The 20,138-nt window shown below is 44.3% G+C and overlaps 1 protein-coding gene across 2 annotated transcripts in view; it reads right to left on the reverse strand.

Moving 5' to 3' along the window:
* Positions 1-19,608, reverse strand: part of DOCK11 (dedicator of cytokinesis 11) — a 137,147-nt gene extending 117,539 nt beyond the window's left edge. For both annotated transcript variants that reach the window (XM_040628803.1, XM_040628795.1), the window contains exons 1-9: positions 19,590-19,608; positions 18,950-19,066; positions 18,780-18,869; positions 18,309-18,391; positions 17,061-17,130; positions 16,360-16,455; positions 3,445-3,579; positions 872-1,049; positions 396-475 (exon numbers count right to left, since the gene is read on the reverse strand). In XM_040628803.1, the coding sequence (XP_040484737.1) occupies positions 396-475; positions 872-1,049; positions 3,445-3,579; positions 16,360-16,455; positions 17,061-17,130; positions 18,309-18,391; positions 18,780-18,869; positions 18,950-18,973 (756 nt within the window). In that variant the 5' untranslated portion in view covers positions 18,974-19,066; positions 19,590-19,608. The remainder of the gene's footprint in view (positions 1-395; positions 476-871; positions 1,050-3,444; positions 3,580-16,359; positions 16,456-17,060; positions 17,131-18,308; positions 18,392-18,779; positions 18,870-18,949; positions 19,067-19,589) is intronic.
* Positions 19,609-20,138: the final 530 nt, after the last annotated feature.

The raw sequence follows: 20,138 nt of genomic DNA on the forward strand, positions 1-20,138 counted from the left end.
TATATTTACATATAGACAGAATATGTGGTTTTCATATGAAGTTAATATATGCAAATCATTAGATGGAATATCATGTTCGATCTGTAGCAATAGCCCCTTGAAGGAAGAATATTTGTTTTATGAATGACATACAGTAATTACACTGATTAAGAAGGAACATGAATAAAGTCACAAAAATCTAAAAGCACCTCCTGACATCTAGGGGGAAAAAAAAAAGATTTCCCAACTGTTGGCCAGCCCTTGTAACTTTTCTCTTACAATCTCTACCTGTATCACTAACTTGCTGTGGTTTTTACCTTAGAAATGACAATGCCAAATGGAACCCAGCATTAAAACTTTAATAGCTAACCCTGCATTGTCTCAGTTGAAGGCAAGTTGCCATAAGAAAGATGTACCTTCATCAGTTCCGGATGCATGCTCCTTTCCAAACTGGCCATGATGTTCTCGGCTTTTCCTTGGCTGCTAGTTTCATCTTCTGCAAATTCATTAAAAGCAGATGTTCCAAACCATGCAGACCATTCCTAATCACCTAAGAGGAATACCCTAACTATCTCTCCCACCCCATCCTCTCCTACTAGATTTACTGCAAAGAATTTTGATTATGAAAGCACAGGGAACACTTTAATGGACTTTTGACAATCTGCCATGAATTCCCTATCCGTTTTAGTCTGGTTATATTTCATGTGTCAGAACCCATGCAGCATCAACTCCTAAAAAAAAAAAAAATCTATCAACCTCCATAGTTACTTTTAATGAGGAAGTAGGTCAACCTTCAAGATTAAGAGTTCTGTATTCTCCCTACACAGAGGACATTCCCACGGATTAAAGACAAGAGCTTTACCTCGATAATGAATCATTTAAAAATTCTGACCTTGGGTTGTTTCTACTGTCTCCTTTTTCTCTTGCACTAAACTGTCGGTATTGATCTGAATAATCTTTTTCAAAGTTAGCAGCCATTCCTCCATTTCCTGCTCGGTTTCAGCAGCCAGATAATGGCTATACTTATCTAACATCTTGAGTTCAAATGCATGACGGCGCATTTTGGGGCACTAGAGAAAAAAAAAGAAAAGGCGTGTGTTCAGTTAGTTTAGTTACCCTTTCAATATTAGACTTCATTCGTTTATTTATTTTTACCTCAGCTCAGCACATATGTACGTCAATACTGTCACGAAAGAATTGCTTCTTTCAACGAGAAGCAGAAACTCCCAGACGATGAAGGACCATGTCAAATGTACCTTTTTTAGTCCCCTCAGTACTGAGCACAGTGATATATACACAAAGTGGTTGTGCTTGTTGGCCGAGTATTATCATGTAAGGCCCTCTCCCATCCTCCACACCTAGAGAATCCAACTGCCACCGTAAAAATCAGCAAATGTTTGTAACTATTTCTACCCCGCTGCAAGTTTGTCTTGCGTATTTATAGATTTTCAAAATCAGCCCTTGAAAACAGGCTCAAATGGGATTTGAAATAAACCTGGTACTTATTCACATCACACCGTAAAACATGCTACCGATCCCCAACTCCCGGCACCGTGAATGATAGGAAGTGCGTCAGGTTAGCATAAAGAAGACTAGAGTTGGCTCACATTACATGGTGGATCTCAGTAAAAAATATGGAGACGACCTATGCCGAACACCAGCCCAGAAGGAAAACGAAAGCCGCCTCCTTTCCTAAAACCTGATGACGCCTACTTTTACCCTACCACCTTCTGGGTCGGGACAAAAGACATGACACACTCCCCCTCCCCCCAAATACCTCGGCATTAATTTCAAGAAAGGCTCGCAAATCCATAATTTCCCACCACATGGCCATCATTCAAGAAGGAACCAAGAAATTTCCTCCTTCTCATCTTCAAAGTAGAGTGAAGGATGAAATTAAACGGCTGTAGCAAGTCCTCAAGATTTATATATTTGAAAATATTTGGGAAGGGGAATCATAAAGAGATGGAGAAAGCAGAGGCTGGGACACTATAATGGGCAAACTCCGGACTAGAGCGAATTGAGAAAAGCTAAGAATCGTGTACTCTCTTTCTTCCAGTAAGATAAGAAAGCTGTTTTTTATATATATATATATATATATATATATAATATGAATTTTAATATTTTGTATATATATATTTATATATTATATAATTATATGTTATATATTTTATATATATTTATACATTACATATATTTATACATTAAATATATGTATAGGATACATATTTTATATTTTACATATAAAGGCACCTTTTATAGATATATAAAATATATATAAAATATAAACATATATATATTTTATATATGAAGGTACCTTTTATTCACATAGATCTTTATTTTTTTAAGTGTCTTTTATTCGATCCACATGACAACCTCATTTTGAGTGGGATTAATAATCAGATAGGATGAGCACCCTGCACCAGCACCTCCTGCCTCCCCAGCAGCTAAGTGCTCCTTAAAGTCAGCCACGCCACGCAGGCTCTGTAGTAATGGCTCTTTCTCTCCGCCAATCGACCTCCTGTTTAGATCATCTCTCTGCCCTGTGTCCCACTGCATCTCTGTCCACGCCCCCTCGGTAACGCACATCAGCGAACGCACATCAGCGAACGCTTGTTAAGGCGCTCCTGGGCGCACAACACTACTAATTATTACAGGGGACACGGACACGAGTAAGACATGGTCCCTAGAATCCCAAGAGGAATATGCAGAATGAACCACAAATTAGAGTATGATTTCAGTTCTAGGACCGAGGAAAAAGCAAAGTGGTGCACAAGCAAGGGGGAGCTTCATTCCACGTGGCAGGCATGAGGGTGAGGAGAGAAACAGAAAACATCTCCTGGTGTAAGAGCCATTTGAACGGAGTCTTGAAAGGTAAGGTTCAAACAGGAACAGAAGGGGAAAGCGTACGCCAAGCAGAGAAACAAGTGGAAGAGAGGCAAATACATGCGGAGTGGCTAGAGCGCAAAGTGTCTACAGGGTGCGGGGGGCATGAGGTTAGAGGGTAGGCTGAGGCCAAATCACCGTGACCTGCAAGGTCATGGTAAGCGCTTTAGCTCTTCCTCTGCAAGATAATAAATCAAGAGCCAAAAGGTTTTAAGTAGACAAGTGAAGGACCCCATCTCTGTCTTCGGAGGATGGACTACAGCAAGGCAACAAATCAGAAGGCAGGAAGGCAAGACTCTAGGCAAGAGAGGGCAAAAGGGAGAACCAAAGGGCAGTGGGAGTGGAAAGAAGGTAAGAGATCAAGAAGCACTTTGGAGCCCGACTCCAAAGGCCTGGGTAAAACTTGAATTCTCACACAGAGCGAGACTAGGGCACTGAAGAGGATTCTGAGGTTCCCAGTATCAACGTTTTGGTGGATGGAGATGCCATTGACCACAACAGAAAAATGCGGAGGTTGTTAATAGCTGATCAATAACCCTCTTCAAGAAAGAGAAGAAAAGGTGACTTCGATAGCCCTACCTGAACAACGTCAATGCAGGCGTCCAAGTAGATGCAACCTTTAGATTCCTTTGAGTTTTTCTCATCTTTATAGGAGTTGAGAATGTATGAACCGTCAGGAAGCTGAGTCAAGTAAAAATACCGTCTCTTGAATACCTATAGGGGAAAGACCAGCAATGATACATTTGTTTGAACATTTAAACAGTTTATTTGCCCTAAAAACCTTCAAGGGCTTGCTGCAGCCATTGTATCTGGACAATATTCCCACAACTCTGAGAAGTTGGTAGGAATTACAATTATCTTTACTTTTTTTAGACGAAAAATTTAAAGTCAAGTGATTTCCTCTCAGTTAATCTACAGAGGACGATGTTTTAACACTTTAGAGTTTCGAAAGCACTTTTGTATCCAAAGCTCTGTCCGTTTCACTATCGCGTCCTTTTCCCAATTAACTGCAAAACCACCACTGGATTCTTATCATTTCATTCATGTCACCAGGACTCCAAGTATAAACAGGAAAACATTTTAAACGTTTGGAAAAAAAAAACACAATACAGCTAAAAAATTAAATCAAAAGACAAAATATATATACATACTCATACCCCCCGTCACATATACTCACCTCACCTGCACCCCTCACTGCGCTCACCTATGCTGTCCCACGGCCCCACTTCTGAAACGCCAGGGAAACACCGAGAGTCACTGGTTGCCTCCCAGTTGTCACTGAGTACTCCGAATGTTGAGATTTGAGTCAATAAGCCCACTGGGGTTGTGCCATCCGTTTGAAATTAGGCATTCACAACAGTTAGGGAGGAACCTGTCACTACAACTCACAGCGAAACCCACAAGAAGGGGGAAAAGGAGGAAGACAGCTGGATTCATTCACGCTAGCCCTCTAGGCTCCCCTAGAAAGTCTTAGACCTGATCAAAGACATTAAACGGCGGATTTGGAGCTCTCTGATGAGCCTGTGGTTCTTTTAATAAGCCACAGACTGGGGCACCTGGGTGGCTCAGTCGGTGAAGTGTCTGCCTTTGACTCAGGTCGTGATCCCGGGGTCCTGGGATCGAGTCCCACGTCGGGCTCCCAGCTCAGTGGGGAGTCTGCTTCTTCCTCTGCCTCTCCCTCCCCCCCTGCTCATGCATGCTCTCTCTCTCTTTCTCTCTCAATAAATAAAATCCTTAAAAAAATTAAGCCACAAACTGCAGACTGTGTCAAGCATCTGTTATAGTAAAATTCCCCCAGATGAAGGATCTAAAATCATTTCAGGGTGGGAATGGAAAGGGACTAGGACATAGGCTCTGGGTGATGATTGAGGAAGCGCTTTCCTACACTTCCTGTCTTACAGAAGTTGGCTTTAAGGTGTAAGCTTGCCACTTCCAATAACCCATCTGATCATCCGGTCTGATCTCGGACCATTTTAAGAACTTTAATCATGGAAAGAGTGTTATTTGGCAGGCTCATTCTTGAAAGTGACTTAATTTCTGGCAAAATATCTGAAATATCAACGATCTATTTTTCCATAGCATGAATAAGCAAAATACATACATGTTAAGTTCCATTTCTTTTTAGGAAAACCAGGAAAGAGAAATAATATGCTCGTAGTTATTTTTGACTTGTTTCAATAGCACTGATTTTGGAACGAATGACAAAAATATACCAGCGTGAGGAACACCCTAACAGGTTCGACTGGTGAATGCTACAGCTTCCATTTCAGGGAGTGGTCATGTGGGTTTGTACGGTATCAACAGACAGGAGTCCAAACGGAAAATATCACTTTGTTTTGCAATGCCAATCAAGTGAATATTACTACATAGGTACAGAAAACGTGTGTGTGTGATCCCACAATATGAGAATATATGCTCCTCATTATTGGATTCACCCACATTTAAGTTTCCTGAAGCTGTAACTGAAGAAATCTAGATTCACATACAAGGAAAATGTTAATCAGAGTGCTGATTACCCACACACACAGACACAGCTGACTCCTGGACAACATCGGTTTGAACTGCACAGGTCCACTTACGTGTGGATTTTTTAAAAAAATACATTACAGTATTGTAAATGTATTTTCTCTTCCTTATAGGACTTTTTTTTTAAAGATTTTATTTATTTGAGAGAAAGAGAGCATGGGCGGGGTGGGGGGACGAAGGGGTGGAGGGAGAGGGAGAAGCCGGCTCCCTGCAGACCAGGGAGCCCAAGGATGGGTGCAATCTCAGGACCCCAAGATCATGACCTGAGCCAAAGGCAGACGCCTAACCGACTGAGCCACCCAGGTGCCCCTCCTTATGACTTTCTTAATAACATTTTCTTTTCTGTGGCTTGCTTTATCGTCTATAGTCTATCCCACATACAACATACAAAATATGTTACTCGACTATTTATGTTATCCATAAGATTCCGGTCAACAGGAGTTAAGTTTGGGGGGAGTCAAAACTTACGTATGGATTTTCAACTGCACAGGGGGGTGGATACCCCCAAACCCCCACATTGTTCAAAGACCAACTGTCTATGTTTGCTTGTTTTCATGACAGTGGTTCACATGTCATTTAAATGATGGGACAAGACGACCTAAAATTACACGCTGTGCCCAAATGAACAAAACACCCCTTTTGAAAGTTATTACAGTAATTATGTATGGCAAAAATTAAGATACATTTTCCGGGCACAAATTACAACCAATTAGAATCTGACCTGTGACTAAACCTAAAATTCCAGCATGATCCACTTGCAGAGCCCAGCGCCAACAATAAAGAGAATGGCAGAAGAACGCAAAACACAGAGCACAACACTTGTGGCACAGAGTCAAATTCGAGTCTGTGAATTTTTTTTCACGTACAGCTGCCTCACCAAGCAAAGACATTTCGTGGCAGCGGCCACTTCCAAAGTGAGCAAAGCACATCATTACAATAGAGAGGGAAAGGGATCTGAAATTACAGTCAATCGCTTCCTGTAACAGTGCAATTATGTCGAAATGGGACACTGAGGTGGGGAGCTCATGAATCTGGGGAGAAGGCAGATGCCTGAAAGTCACACGATCTGGATTCTTGTCCCGCACTCTGCTCACCAGCAGCCAAGCTGTCCTCAAGAGCCCGCTTCTGTTTCCTCACTTGTAAAATGGGATCGGGCCAGATGATCTTGTAAGATCATTTTTTCATGATCTACAAAGAATTTTCTTGAAATTGAACAAATAACACGGCAGCCTTCCCAGGCTAGGGGCCACCCTCCCCCAGCAATTTCCTACAGGCTTGAAACACATTTGTACAGTTAAGGAATTTTAAGTCGTTTCTAGAAAAATCAGACTCAGCCCCAACAACAGAGCTGTAAGATCTCTCCTCATTCTAATAGTCTAGGACATACGTTGGGTTTCATCTCCTGGGAAGCTGTTAAAATAATGACTACATAGAACAGTGGTGATTGTATCATACCTCTCAGCTTGAAGGCCTCGAGTCCTTTGTAACCCACAGCTAATTCTACTGGCTTCCCACCTAAAACCACAAATCCCCGCCATAGCCTAAGATGGTGTACCTGTTCTGGCCTCAGCTTACCTCTTGGACTTTATTTCTTCTTCTTTTTTTTTTTTTTAAAGATTTTATATATCTATTTGAGATTGAAAGAAAGCAGAAGCAGGGGGAGTGGCTGAGGAGGAGGGAGAAGCCGACTCCCCGCTGAGCAGGGAGCCCGACGCGGGGCTTGATCCCAGGACCCTGGGATCACGACCTGAGCTGAAGGCAGACGCTTCACCGACTGCGCCACGCAGGCGCTCCCCTTGGACTTTCTTTCTTTTTTTTTTTTTAAGATTTTATTTATTTATTTGACAGAGATAGAGACAGCCAGCGAGAGAGGGAACACAAGCAGGGGGAGTGGGAGAGGAAGAAGCAGGCTCATAGCGGAGGAGCCTGATGTGGGGCTCGATCCCAGATCGCCGGGATCACGCCCTGAGCCAAAGGCAGACGCTTAACCGCTGTGCCACCCAGGCGCCCCTGGACTTTATTTCTTATCACACTAGTCCGCCTACACTGGCTCACCTGCTGCTCTGCAAACACCCCAAGCAAGCACCTTCGGGTCTTCGCACTTTCTGTTTCCTTGGCCGAGAATCCTCTTCCTTCACGTAGCCACAATGATTCACTCTCTTACTGCTTTCAGGTCTTTGCTGAAATCTCACCTCCCCTGAGAGGCCTTCTATGAGCACCTGCCCTCCGCCACGGCACACTATTTTATCCTTTTCATACAGCCATCACTATCCAAATATAACTTATTCATCTGTTTATTTGCTGTCTGTCTCTTTTAGACTGTCAAGGTCCATGTCTCATCCACGGCTATATCCCCAGCCCCTACAACAGTGCCTGGACTCAATAAAATTTTGCAAAACAAATGATGAATGAATGAACAATTCATTCTCCAGTACGGATTCTCCAGTGGTTTCATCCAATGGGATGGTATTTCTCTGTAATGTCCGTACTCTTCCTCCTCCTCCTCCTCCCTTTTACTATTTTTCCTAGATGGTGGACACAGCTGAAAATTGCCCCACCTGACCTGATGAGAAGCACGGATCCCAATGAGTGGCCCACTCAGACCACCCAGAAGAATAAAACCGAGAGGGAGCCAAAGGAGGTAATTCTCTGGGGTCATGTCCTGCCAAGTCTCCTTAAAACCCTGAGCTGTCTGGATGACAACCTTTTAAATATTTACCACATGACCCTTTCTGGAGCGAGAACAAAGGCTTTCTGTCACTCCGTGGAATCAAAGTTGGAAGGTCAGCAAGTTTGAGCACCAAGTATCCTCAAATTAGGAGAGCCTTTTATCATCTGATATAACAAATCTCAAGAGGGTTCACCTATGTGTGTTACCTAGAGGGTAAGTATTCACTGTTAGGTTACATGAACCAGGAGCCCTGGGAAAGAATGCTGTGCAGGATTTAGGGAAAGCAGGCCGGCAAAGTAGGTGGGCCAGGAGCAATGCAGGAATGGGGCAAGAGAGACTTACTTGACTGTCTCAGAGCAGAAAACAAGAGGCGGCGAGGAAAAGAAGAAAGCAGGAGAGCAAGAGACGTCCTGGATCTCAGAGCTGTTCCAAGCAAAAATGAAAGAAATAATAGAGAAGAAAACCCCAGGACTTATCAGAAAACCAAGTTGCAATTAATATAAGAGAGCTAAAGAACCCCTACCGGTACATTGGCAACCTGATATATCACTCATCTCTCTTCACCGTATCATTTTACAGTCCTACCAAGTTTTAATATAGCACACTGGTTTACCTTCTGGGAAACTGGTTAAAAATCAAATAGGCTTTTTTCTTTTTTTTGAAAGAGAGAGAGAGGTAGGGGTGGAGGTGGGCAGGGGGAGAGGAAGAGGGAGAGACAGAATCCTAAGCAGGCTCCACGCCCAGCACAGAGCCCGATGCGGGGCTCGACCTCACGGCCCTGAGATCACGACCCGAGCCAAGATCAAAAATCCGATGCTTAACCGACTGAGCCACCCAGGTACCTGTCAAACAGCTTTTCTTAAATAACTCCACCATATGTGGGCACTGGAGATTTTTAAATTATTTAGTTTGAAGCAAAGTCTAGAAGGAAAGGTCTACAATCTGCCCTTCTCATTATGACAGACTATTTTATCAGCTTTATTTCAGCATATCACAGCCCTGCTCAAATCTTCAATGACCCTCCATCACCCACATGGCAGGGCTCACATGACTGACCCCACCTTCAAGGTGCTCCCACAGTCCCACTAATAATATAAAATAATACAAATGGCTGACATCCGCGGAGTGGTGACTACTGTCGGTCTCTGGCTTTCCTCACACTATATCATTTAATCCTCATAATAACCTTGTATGATGACTACTGTTAACATCTCCATGTTACAGAGGAGAAACTGAGGTGCAGGGAGATACGAATGGACCAAACCAAATTTATCCTCTCATGACTACCCAACTTCACCTAACACACCTGCTGACCTGTACGTACCGCCTCCAACACTCACTTCCTGATTTTCTCCCTTTGAGGCCCTACCTTCTTCAAGAAGCCGCCTCTGACCTCATTTCACAGTGACCTGGACTCACACAGCACCTGCTCTCTGTACCACCTTTAAGCAGTATACGATTTTTTTAAGTAAACTGTGTGCCCAACGTGGGACTCGAACTCACAGCCGCGCAATCAAGAGTCGCATGCTCTACTGAGTCAGCCAGGCGCCCCTAAACCATTTTCATTTTGTGTCCCATCTCCCCGAACAGGTTTTAAGTTCTGCGTGGGAAAGTTCTCCCTACCCTTTGCGATACTAACACCTTGAGTTAATAAGATATTCAACACATATTTGGTGATGAAGTCACTGATTTCCTCATAGTGTCTAGCACGTGAGCAGCCCCTAATAAATGGTGTTCCAACAGTCACCAATGAATGAGGAAAAACTAAATTTAAAAAATTAGAGACGCCTGGCTGGCTCAGTCGGTGAAGCGTCCGACTCTTGATCTCAGCTCAGGTCTTGATCTCGGGGTCATGAGTTCAAGGCCCGTGTGGGGCTCCACGCTGGGCGTGGAGTGTACTTGAAAAAAAACAAAACAAAAAAAAAACAAACCCCAAAAAACAAATTAGTGAGAAACCCCATACCCATAAAATGACTATAATCTGTTCGTTAGCTGGGAGAGACAGTCTGGTAGACTTGAGAACACAATAAACTTACCTATAAAAAAATGTTTAAAAAAATCTCTCTTCCTTTTGTTGCAATTAACATACTGACCTTGGCCTCCCCGGCAATTATTTTAATATCGTACGTGCTCTCCTAGGTAAAATTCCTTGATTTGTTGTTCTCCCAACACAGAAGGGAAGAAACCCTCCCGTAACAGTCAAAAGAGTAAGTGAGGACTGTTTGACTCGGGATATATAACAAATGGCTCTCTTTTGTGCAAATCAAAAGGGGAGGGGGCAGCAGAAGTGAGTCATACATCAAGCAGTTGAACTTACAACCCCGATAACATACCAAGACACTTCAACGTCTAATTGCTGGGAATGGGGAGGAGGAAGCTAAAGGAATGTGACCGAATTGAGCCAAGAAGAGGCATAAAGGTGGGTGTCCCAGGGGTTGGCCAAGAATCTGCAACAGACTTTTTTTTTTAATGAAAAACCACCGTCAAGATCAGACTCTTCCTTATTCCATAGATCATTATATCCCTTAGGAAAACTAGCTCTGAGCGCCAGGGGAAGGTCAAATCCAATATCCTAGCTATCTGGTCCGCGTTCAGTTCCTTCACCGATGTGGAAAGGAGTTGAAAAAAGCAGAGGTTTCCAGCAGCTACTTGAGAGAGAGAGTGTAAATGACCAGGTTTCTGCCAAGATTGGCACTTCTGTCTAAGGGATCGTTTATTCTCTAGGAGATCTTAAACTGCTCTCCAAAGCTTTCCCAGGAATTGCAGACTGGCAACGGGGTGTGTTCTCATTAACTAGAAAGTACAAATTGAGGAAATTAATCAGCTATGACAAGGCTTGCCTTGTTTTAACAGGAACACCAAGAACAAAGCAAATCATAAGCTCAGGGTCCAATAGGCACTGTGTACAGACAACGGACGGAGCTCTTGCAAGAGCTCACGACACCAGCATCCTCCTCGGTGAGAGGAAGTGACAGGGCACCGAAAACCGTGGCTTGGGCAGTAATGTGCGTCATTATCAGCTCTCCCGGAGCCTGGGTTTCTTGCGACCAATTTCCCAGCCACCAACGGAGAGGCTCGGCCAGCACTTCTGGGGAAATCAGGACAACGGCAGAAGATGATGCTGACTATCGCTTAACAACTGACCGGGGCTAGTGGCAAGGCGTATATGGGGAAAAGTGCAAATTTTTATTCCACAAATATGGGCTCTTGTCCTCTTCCCATATGAAGAAATCAGCTTAGCTCCTTCACCAGCCCCTTTGCCCTAGAGCCCATCACTATCAACTTGAATGTTCTTGCAAAACTGTCTGGCAGCTAGCTAGGGAGGATTTGCTTTCTAAAGCAGCCTATATATGAATTACTGTGGCTATGTTATTTATGTCGCATTACAGATCACGCGGTTGCTTTCTCAAAAGACCTTAGAAAGTAGGAGTCTTCTGATTCCCTTTTATCTATTGGACTTGGCTCAGTGTTTTTTTTTTTTTTTTGTAATAATATTTTTTTTATTATATTATGTTAGTCACTATACAGTACATTCTCAGTGTTTTCTAACCCTCTTTCCTTTGCTTTTTTTCTTTCCACCTTCTCTCACGACTCCATGTCTCCCTTCCGTGCCATTAGACTCCCTAATTTCTGACAGCCAAAGAATCCAGGAAAAGGACTCGGCCTTGGTTATAAAGACAGTTAACGGACGCCTGGGTGGCTCAGCTGGTTAAGCGTCTGCCTTCAGCTCAGGTCATGATCCCAGAGTCCCGGGATCATCCGCATCGAGCCCCACGTTGTTGGGCTCCCTGCTCAGCGGGGAGTCTGCTTCTCCCTCTCCCTCTGCCCCTCCCCCCACTCCTTCTCTCTCTCACTCCCTCATTCTCTCTCAAATAAAATCTTAAAAAAAAAAAGACAATTAAGTTGCTGTCCATCATTTCAAATTTTCCAAAGGACGGATTCTACATAATTTTTTTTTAAATCCTGAAGTTTTTAAATGAATAAAGACCCTGAAATTGACACGTCACTCTAAGAGGGATCCAGCTACCCTACCTTAATCCCGGTCAACCCCAGCGGGATCGCAGGCCAGTGTCAAGCCAGAGCACACCAAGGAGGCAGAGAGAAAACAGAAGGGAAGTCACATGGCTCCCGTAGGCTGTTATTTGCTAATGAGTCATGAATAATACTGAGATCCTTCTGTTGTAGCTTCCTGGTTAGTCTACTGCGAGCTTAGGGGGCTATCAAAGCTTGAATTTTTCTAACAGCCAACAACTCCGCAAGTTCTAGGTCTGTGGTGCTCACTGCTAAAGCTACCAGAGCTTCTCACCAGTGTGGGGGGGACATCCCAGCAGGCAGAGGACTCCAGGTGCACTGATGGTAAAACTGCCCCCGGTAGCAGGAAAATGACTCAGATAATAGCATGCTCGACTCACCTTCCCGTTCGCTTATGAGACTCATTAACTTTCTTCACATCAAAGCCTAACAGAAACAAATGTAGAAGAGATTTTCCTCTTGGAACATCTCATGAACCGTCAGCCCTTTGCCTCAGTTCATCCGTCTCTGCCTTTGCCAGCTCTCCAAGAGCCGGGTCAGCTGCTCACCCCACCGTTAGATTTAGACTCTCTCCTAGCTCTGAGCCGGTCCAGGCCTGCTGCAGGAAGAACATGTCTGATCCCCTCACCTAAGGGTGCAAGCCCGAGTCCCCCAGGGCGCCACAGTTCATAGGCCTGGACTTCCCCTTTGGCCCTCACTCCAAGTTCTCCAGGCTGGCCACTACAAAAACTGCTACCCACACCCAACACCCGCCCACCCCCGCCCCCCTCCGCCGCCATGGCCCTTCTCCATACAGTCACACACCCTCTGTTTCCATAGAGATGGCATAGTAAACACTGCGAGTTTCAACCAACCTCCATGAGGCTGAACTCAATAATAGTTAAAACACAAGTCTTAGAGGAAAACAAAAATATCTTGGCAAAATCCCTCAGACACCTTTCACTGAGTCTGGCCGAACCTTCTTCCTCTCATGCCCATCCCAGCTGTGATTAATCCTGAAATACAATACCACTGCTCTGGCTTAGGAAGTAAAACCGGAAGAATATGGGACGTATATCCAAGAAATCCAAAATGGAGAGCCATAATCCATAAGGGAGAATAACCGGGACAAATGAAATCCATGACCAGGCGCAATTCCCAAATCTCATTATGGCCTATTTCACGTTATTCCCTACTCGTTTTGTTTTTTTAAGAGCTGTGTGGCACAGAGGATCACTTTAATTCTTTTCCTTTCTTTGCCTACTGTTTGGTAGAAGTTTTAAAAAGAAAGTGTGTGGTTTTATGCTATTTCAATTATATCTCACTAAAAAAAAAAAAGAAGAAGAAGAAGAAGTGGCCAAAACATGAACAGCTGGGGATGAAAGGAGGCAACAACGCAAAGAGCCTAGCTCAGCAGCAGCAGAGCGACAATTAGCTGGAGGCAGGCGGCAGCTGTCCCCTTCAGCCGGGCCATGTGGTCACTAAGTTGCCTCAGATCCACCACCCACTTCATGAATTTATGGCTCCTGCCTGGCCCCCATGAGTGGTGGCGTTTGCAACCTCAGGGATAGACAACACGTAAGCTAAGCAATCCATCTTTGACTACTTGACTGAATTCGCTTTCTACGGTCATCGCAACAAATTACCACAGACTCAGTGGCTTAAAACAAAATGTATTCTCTTCCGGTTCTACAGAGCAGAAGTCCGACATGGGTCTCGCTGGGCGAAAATCTAGGTTGTAGCAGAGCTGTGTCCCTTTCTAGAATCTCTAGGGGAGAAGCCATTTCCTTGCCTTTTCCAGCTTGCAGAGGCTGCCTGCATTTCCTGACCAGTGGCTCCTTCCGCCGTCTTCAAAGCCGGCAACGAAGCATCTCCCTCTGACCCTGCTTCTGTCCTCCCTCGTCCTTCCCTGACTCTCCTCTTCTGCCTCCTTGTTCCAAGGACAAGGATCCTTGTGATCACACTGAGCTCACCTGGATAACCCAGGCTCCTCTCCCAATGTGCTGATTAGCCATCTTGACTCCCCTTTGCCATGAAAGGAAACATTGACAAGTGCTGGGGATTAGGACATGGCCATCTTTGGGAGGCCATTATTCTGCCCACCGCATCAACCAAGCTGTGTTTCACAAATTATGGAGGAAAATTTAAAGCATGTGCTTTTTACAGGCAACTGTATTTTGGTTTATAATAAATGGGCTCCTAAAAAGTTGTATGCAAAGCAAATTCTATGTTAAAGGCATTAGAGTAATTCACTATTGAAAAGAATCCCGTGGTGAATTGTTTTGTAAAGGTATTAATTCCCCCAATGTCTTGTTCTACGAATCCATATTTCCATACATTATATTCATGTTGGGCTACAGCGTAAGTATGGAGAAAACAGTTTAATATTTTGAGTATGCTGAGAGTGGACTCAAAACCCACAGAACCATTTTCTGGCAATCTGCACTGAATTATAGTCTTCGCACACACATTTCTGAACCTGAAAGGTTTTTTTCCCTAAGATTTTCTTTCTTTCTGTATCTGAGAAAGAGAGAACGAGCACAAGCAGGGGGAGGGGGATGGGCAGAGGGAGGAGCAGAGGGAGAAACAGACTCTCCACTGAGCAGGGAGCCCGACTCGGGACTCGATCCCAGGACCCTGGGATCATGACCTGAGCCGAAGGCAGATGCTTCACCAACTGAGCCACCCAGGCCCCCGGCTGAATCTGGTAATTCTGATAGGAAATATGGTACGATAAAGACTCGAGTTTCACTCACTCAGCTAGTCGGCACCGACAGGCTCAGGCGTCAGCCTGCCTAGGTTCAAATCCCGTGTCTGAATTTGGGGCCATGTGACCTTGGGGTAACCATTAATTTCTTTGTGCCTCACTTTCCACGTCTTAAACTAAGAACAAAAATAGGACCCCTCTATCCTAGGGCGGCCGCAAGGATTAAATGAGATACAGAATACAAAACACCCAGCACGGAGTGTTTGAAGTCCATATGAAGTCCGAAACAAATGCATTCATCCCCACAGGCTAAAGCCCATGGTGAGCGCGGGAGACACACAGGAAGCTTCCTACAGCTCGGATTCATTAGTTTCAGCACTTGGAAATGAAAGTGAGAACTGGACATAGCCGCTCAATGGAAAGCAGCGGGCAAAATATTAAATGAAGATAAAATTGGAGTCTTCTCCTGGTAGACACCCATGGTTTCTGCTTGCAGGCTATGTGAAAGACAGAATGACCTTCAAGACTTCATGGAAGTGTGAATCGGCCTCGGCCAACCACGTGATCTTGTATTGAGTCTCTGCAGGAACAGTTATATTTGGTATGAGAGAATACTTTGTTTTTCTGCTCAGAATCTTCAAGTAGCTTGTTAGTTTTACCTTCGGATTTTAATGGCTCTTCACAACCTCTGGAACGAAAGCCAACTTTATGCCCGAGCCATTCGAGACCCTGCACCATTTCCCCTCTCTCTCTGTTTCTACCTCTATCTCCTACAAGCCCCATACACAAACTCACTACTCTGGCCAGACTACAAACTCTGTAATTCTCGGACAGCACTAAGGTACCGCTCTGTAGAGTAGTAAATTGGATATGTTTCTTATCTCATCTGGAGACCGCTGGAGGCCAGGGACCTCATCTCACACATCCATAGAGTTCCCCTCAGTGACCAGCACGGAATATGCACCTAATTAATATTTGCTAAATAAACGGATGACTCTATCCTTCTATCCCACATAGGGACCTGTGATGCCCTTTTGTTTCAATGTCATTATCTTCATTCAACTGACAGCCTCCTTCCTGAATTTTTTTTTATTTTTAATTGAAGTATAGTTGAATGACAGCCTCCTTTTTAAACTTCCTGATTCAGAATAATTATGTTTCTTTAAAAAGTTACACTTCCAAATTTATCCTGAGGTTGCAGAGTTTTTAAATTCTATACATCTGTGAGAATCGTCTCTCTTTTTTTTTTTTTTTTTTTTTTGCTAGGGCTCACTGTAAACATTCTTTAAATATTTTTTTATTTATTTATTTGAGGGAGAGAGAGAGCACAAGCAGGGGCTGCGGGGAGGGGAGGGAAGGGCAGAGGGAGAGGGAGAAGCAGAATCCCTGAGCAGGGAGCCCAATGTGCAGTTTGATCCCAAGGCCTGGGAATCGTGACCTGAGACGAAGGCAGACGCCCAACCGACTGAGCCACCCAGGCGCCCCTGTAAACAATTTTTTAAAGAAATACTTTTTCCACACAGGTTAACTCATGACAATATCCTTAAAATGATGAAATAATATAATAACTACTTCTTACCTTCATGGTAACCGTGATGGTGCTATTTACATTTGCTTTATGCAACCAGCCTTGTTTTATGACACCACCCTTCTGAGAACATAGCGAAGAGGAATCCTGAAATACGGCAAAAACCATCAGTGAAACAGCCAGCCATCTAATCCAACTTTTGGGGGACAAGAACTGGGCCCTGCTCCATTTTCTAATTAAAGCATAACGTCTCCCCCACCCCCACAAAGATGCCTGACGAAACTTGAAATCATTAACTAGGGAAAAAAAGGCTCTATGCCACGCACACAGCAGGTACTCAATAATTACTGAATCTTATGGGCCATCTTCTGGGAGAATCTTCTGCATTAAGTAAACAGTCAAACTGCACCTCAAAATGTCACAGACATCAGGCCATCTGTCCCAAGAGGGACCTATTACACAGGGGGGTCCAGATGAATCACCATGCCACATGCCCAGCGCAGGGAAAACCAGCCCCACTAGCATCTCCCACAGGTGGGAAAACATGTTTATATACAAATCACAGCCCATTTCACTTGATTTTTCCTAAACTCCATTTGGAAATGCAACAATTTTCAAAAATTTTTTTAAACCACTCATTAGCTTGAAAGTAGGCCCACTCAAAAACAATTCTGTCCCTCATCTTTTCTCAAGGAAATCTCTGTTGGCAGGAGCGACCTTGAGGACACCAGTGCAGCAGCCACCACTTTTACCTCGTCTTTCTCACAGTCCTCATCAATCTCAAATACGTGACTGGGAATCTTTTCTGGTCGCAGAGATTTGCTGAAAACACAAGAGAATTATCTCAGATACTGAAGAGAACAGACAAAAAAAAATAAAAGCAAGATGAGTAGATTTCTCTCTTTTACAACCGAGAAAATGCCAAGACACGAGGAGAATACATTCTTTTCTCCTTTCCAAACTCAGTTTCCCCTCTGAGTAAACTTACATTACCTTTTCTGTAAGGACTCCCACATGGGCAGCCCGCGGCGAAGCTACAACTAAGCCCAGATACTTCGTCAGGGAGGGCAGAACTGCCAGAGAACGTGGGCCGGGGCTGTTAGTGGTGGCAGAACCTTATCTTTCCCCAGAAGAAAAAGCAACACAGTGTAATTCTGGCTCCTCCATCTGTCTGCTATATGAACTTGGACTGGTCATCTATCTCAGGATTCAATTTTAAAGGACGTTTTCATGACTGTTTTCTCTTCTAGGGAAGTGTTTTGAAAACTACAAGAAGCTACACAACGTCTTATTTCTTGAAAACATTTCCTAGATAATCGATAGCCTATGAGGTTAGTAGTACTCTAGAAGAGGAAAGGGAGAACGGGGAGGCTCAAAGAGATTGAGTGACTGGCCCAAGGTCATCCAGCTAGTAAGTGGCAGAAATAAGATTTGAACCTCAACAAATAAGATTTGAACTGGCTCCTGGGCCAGGGTGCTCATGGCAGTCCGTCAACTTAACTGAAAGAGATGTGCTTTTGTCAAGGGATGTCTGGGGTCGTCGAATCGAACCAAATACCTTCTAGCATTTTTTTTTAAGATTTTATTTATTTATTTGAGAGAGAGAGAAAGAGAAAGCATGAGCAGGGGGAGGGGCAGAGGGAGAAGCAGACTCCCCGTCAGGCAGGGAGCCCGACGCAGGGCTCAATCACAGGACCCCAAGATCATGACCTGAGCCAAATTCAGATGCTTAACCTCCTGAGCCATCCAATTGCCCCCCTTCTAGCATTTTCATTGACATCGCTGGGAAGTGCTCACTACGTTATCCAGAACTAGAAGAAGATGACTTTATGGTCAATACAGATGCATCAAAGCCAAAAAGCAAACTCATACGTTTTGGAAAGAATTTCAGTGTGCAAAGTGAAAACATACTCAATCGTCCAAAGTACATTTACCAAACAAGCCGGTCGCTTAAGGCCTTGCTTTACTATAAAGTACCACTGAGAAGCTTCTACACTTACCATGGCAACATTCGAAAGTCTCCAGAGAAGTCTTCATACTTGTAGTTTACCACATGCCAATCTGTGCTATAGGTTTTAATGCACTGAAAGAAAATAGGAATCTTTAATTTGAAACATCAAACAAGTCTACATATATCCAGTTTTTTAAAGTCTGGTAAAGGAAGCTGACGGACTTTTAATCATTTGGAAAGTGTTGGTACTGGGATCGTCCCTTGGGGATTAACATGGTCTCCCTAAACCAATTGGCAGCAAAAAATCCCAATTCATACACACTTTGGGACACTCTGACTCCAAGTTCAGAGAGTATTCAAATCCAAAAGGGAGGAACTAAGAACCTATGCTATTTGCCACATCATCTAGACTTGTCACGGAGGTCTGCTAAGTTACAGTCGTTTTATTTCCCATTGACACTAAAGGAAAAATATTTTTTTGAACATAATCATGGTCCCCTGTGGCCTCTGAAGGTCTTACCTCTTTGACAAACAAACTTTGGGCCCTTTTCTCAGCATCTTCTGGTACAGTGGACTGCACTGTTCTGCGCTGACGACTTATCACCGAGATCTAGAAGACAAGGAACATTCTTGCCGTAAGAACGGGCCTGGAAAGTGTGTTTTCCTTTAAAGAAATGCTTGTGAACTCACAGAGATATCTTCCATTGGAAACATAAGCAGGTCTCTGAGGGGGTCGCTGTAAATCTGGGTTTTCCTTTGGGTGATCACATTCTCATAGTCCAAGGGCTCAACAATTTTGGTCTTTTCCTTAATAAGAGACAAAAACAAAGTTAATACGGTCAAACTCAGAAGATACAAATACCTGTCCATGTGCGAAAGATACCCGATTTCACTGAAGAAGGGACTGCTGACGGCAGTACGCCCTTGGGACACTTTCTCAAGAGACACATACTCTGTCACTAGCAGCACAACACGCCAAACACACGCAGACACACACACACATCTCTCCGCTAAAGCCAGGAGTTGGAGAGTTAGCGCCGCACCCCGCTTTTCCAGGTGCCTTCCAAAACTGTAAGGTAAAACAAAAAGTGCTCTATTTGGAAGCCTGTCAGTTGATTCTTAGAGAATTGGCTCTGTTCCCTGGGTAACCGAACATGTGAAAGGGTGGGGTCCTAGGTGGCGAAGTCAGGGGATCCCTGTCAGACTTCCGGGTGACCTGGCCCCTGAGAATAGGGCCCCAGCCTGGGGCTAAGGTTACAAGGAGCAGCGTCGGGGTCTGAGAAATCCGGGCTATGATTTATTAGTAAGAGTGACAAGAGTGAGCATTTACCAAGCCCTTCTGCGTGCCGCGCACTGTGCCAAGTGCTTCTCCAGATTTTTTCAGGTCCCACTCACAGCCACCCTAGGAGATCGGCTTGACCTGGGGCACCTGGCTGGCTCAGTCCATACAGCGAGCGAGTGAGCTAGCAAGCATGAATGAATGAATGAATGAATGAATGAATGAATAGAAATAGGCTTAATCTCTTTTTTTTAAGGATTTTATTTATTTTACAGAGAGAGACACAGCGAGAGAGGGAACACAAGCAGGGGGAGTGGGAGCGGGAGAAGCAGGCTTCCCACTGAGCAGGGAGCCTGATGCGGGGCTCGATCCCAGAACCCTGGGATCATGACCTGAGCCGAAGGCAAACGCTTAACGACTGAGCCACCCAGGCAGCCCAAAATAGGCTTAATCTTTGTCACGATTTGACAGACGAGGAACCTCTGCTCTCGACTCCACGCTCAGTAACTTGTCTGCCTTCGGAGCTAGAATTCAAACCTAGGTCTGTGACTACAAAGGCTCCGTTCTTTCTCCGTCATGCAGCCTTTCCTCCCCCTCAGA

The sequence above is a fragment of the Ursus maritimus genome (genome assembly GCF_017311325.1).
Source record: "Ursus maritimus isolate PB19 chromosome X unlocalized genomic scaffold, ASM1731132v1 scaffold_X1, whole genome shotgun sequence".
NCBI classification, from domain to species: Eukaryota; Metazoa; Chordata; class Mammalia; order Carnivora; family Ursidae; genus Ursus; species Ursus maritimus.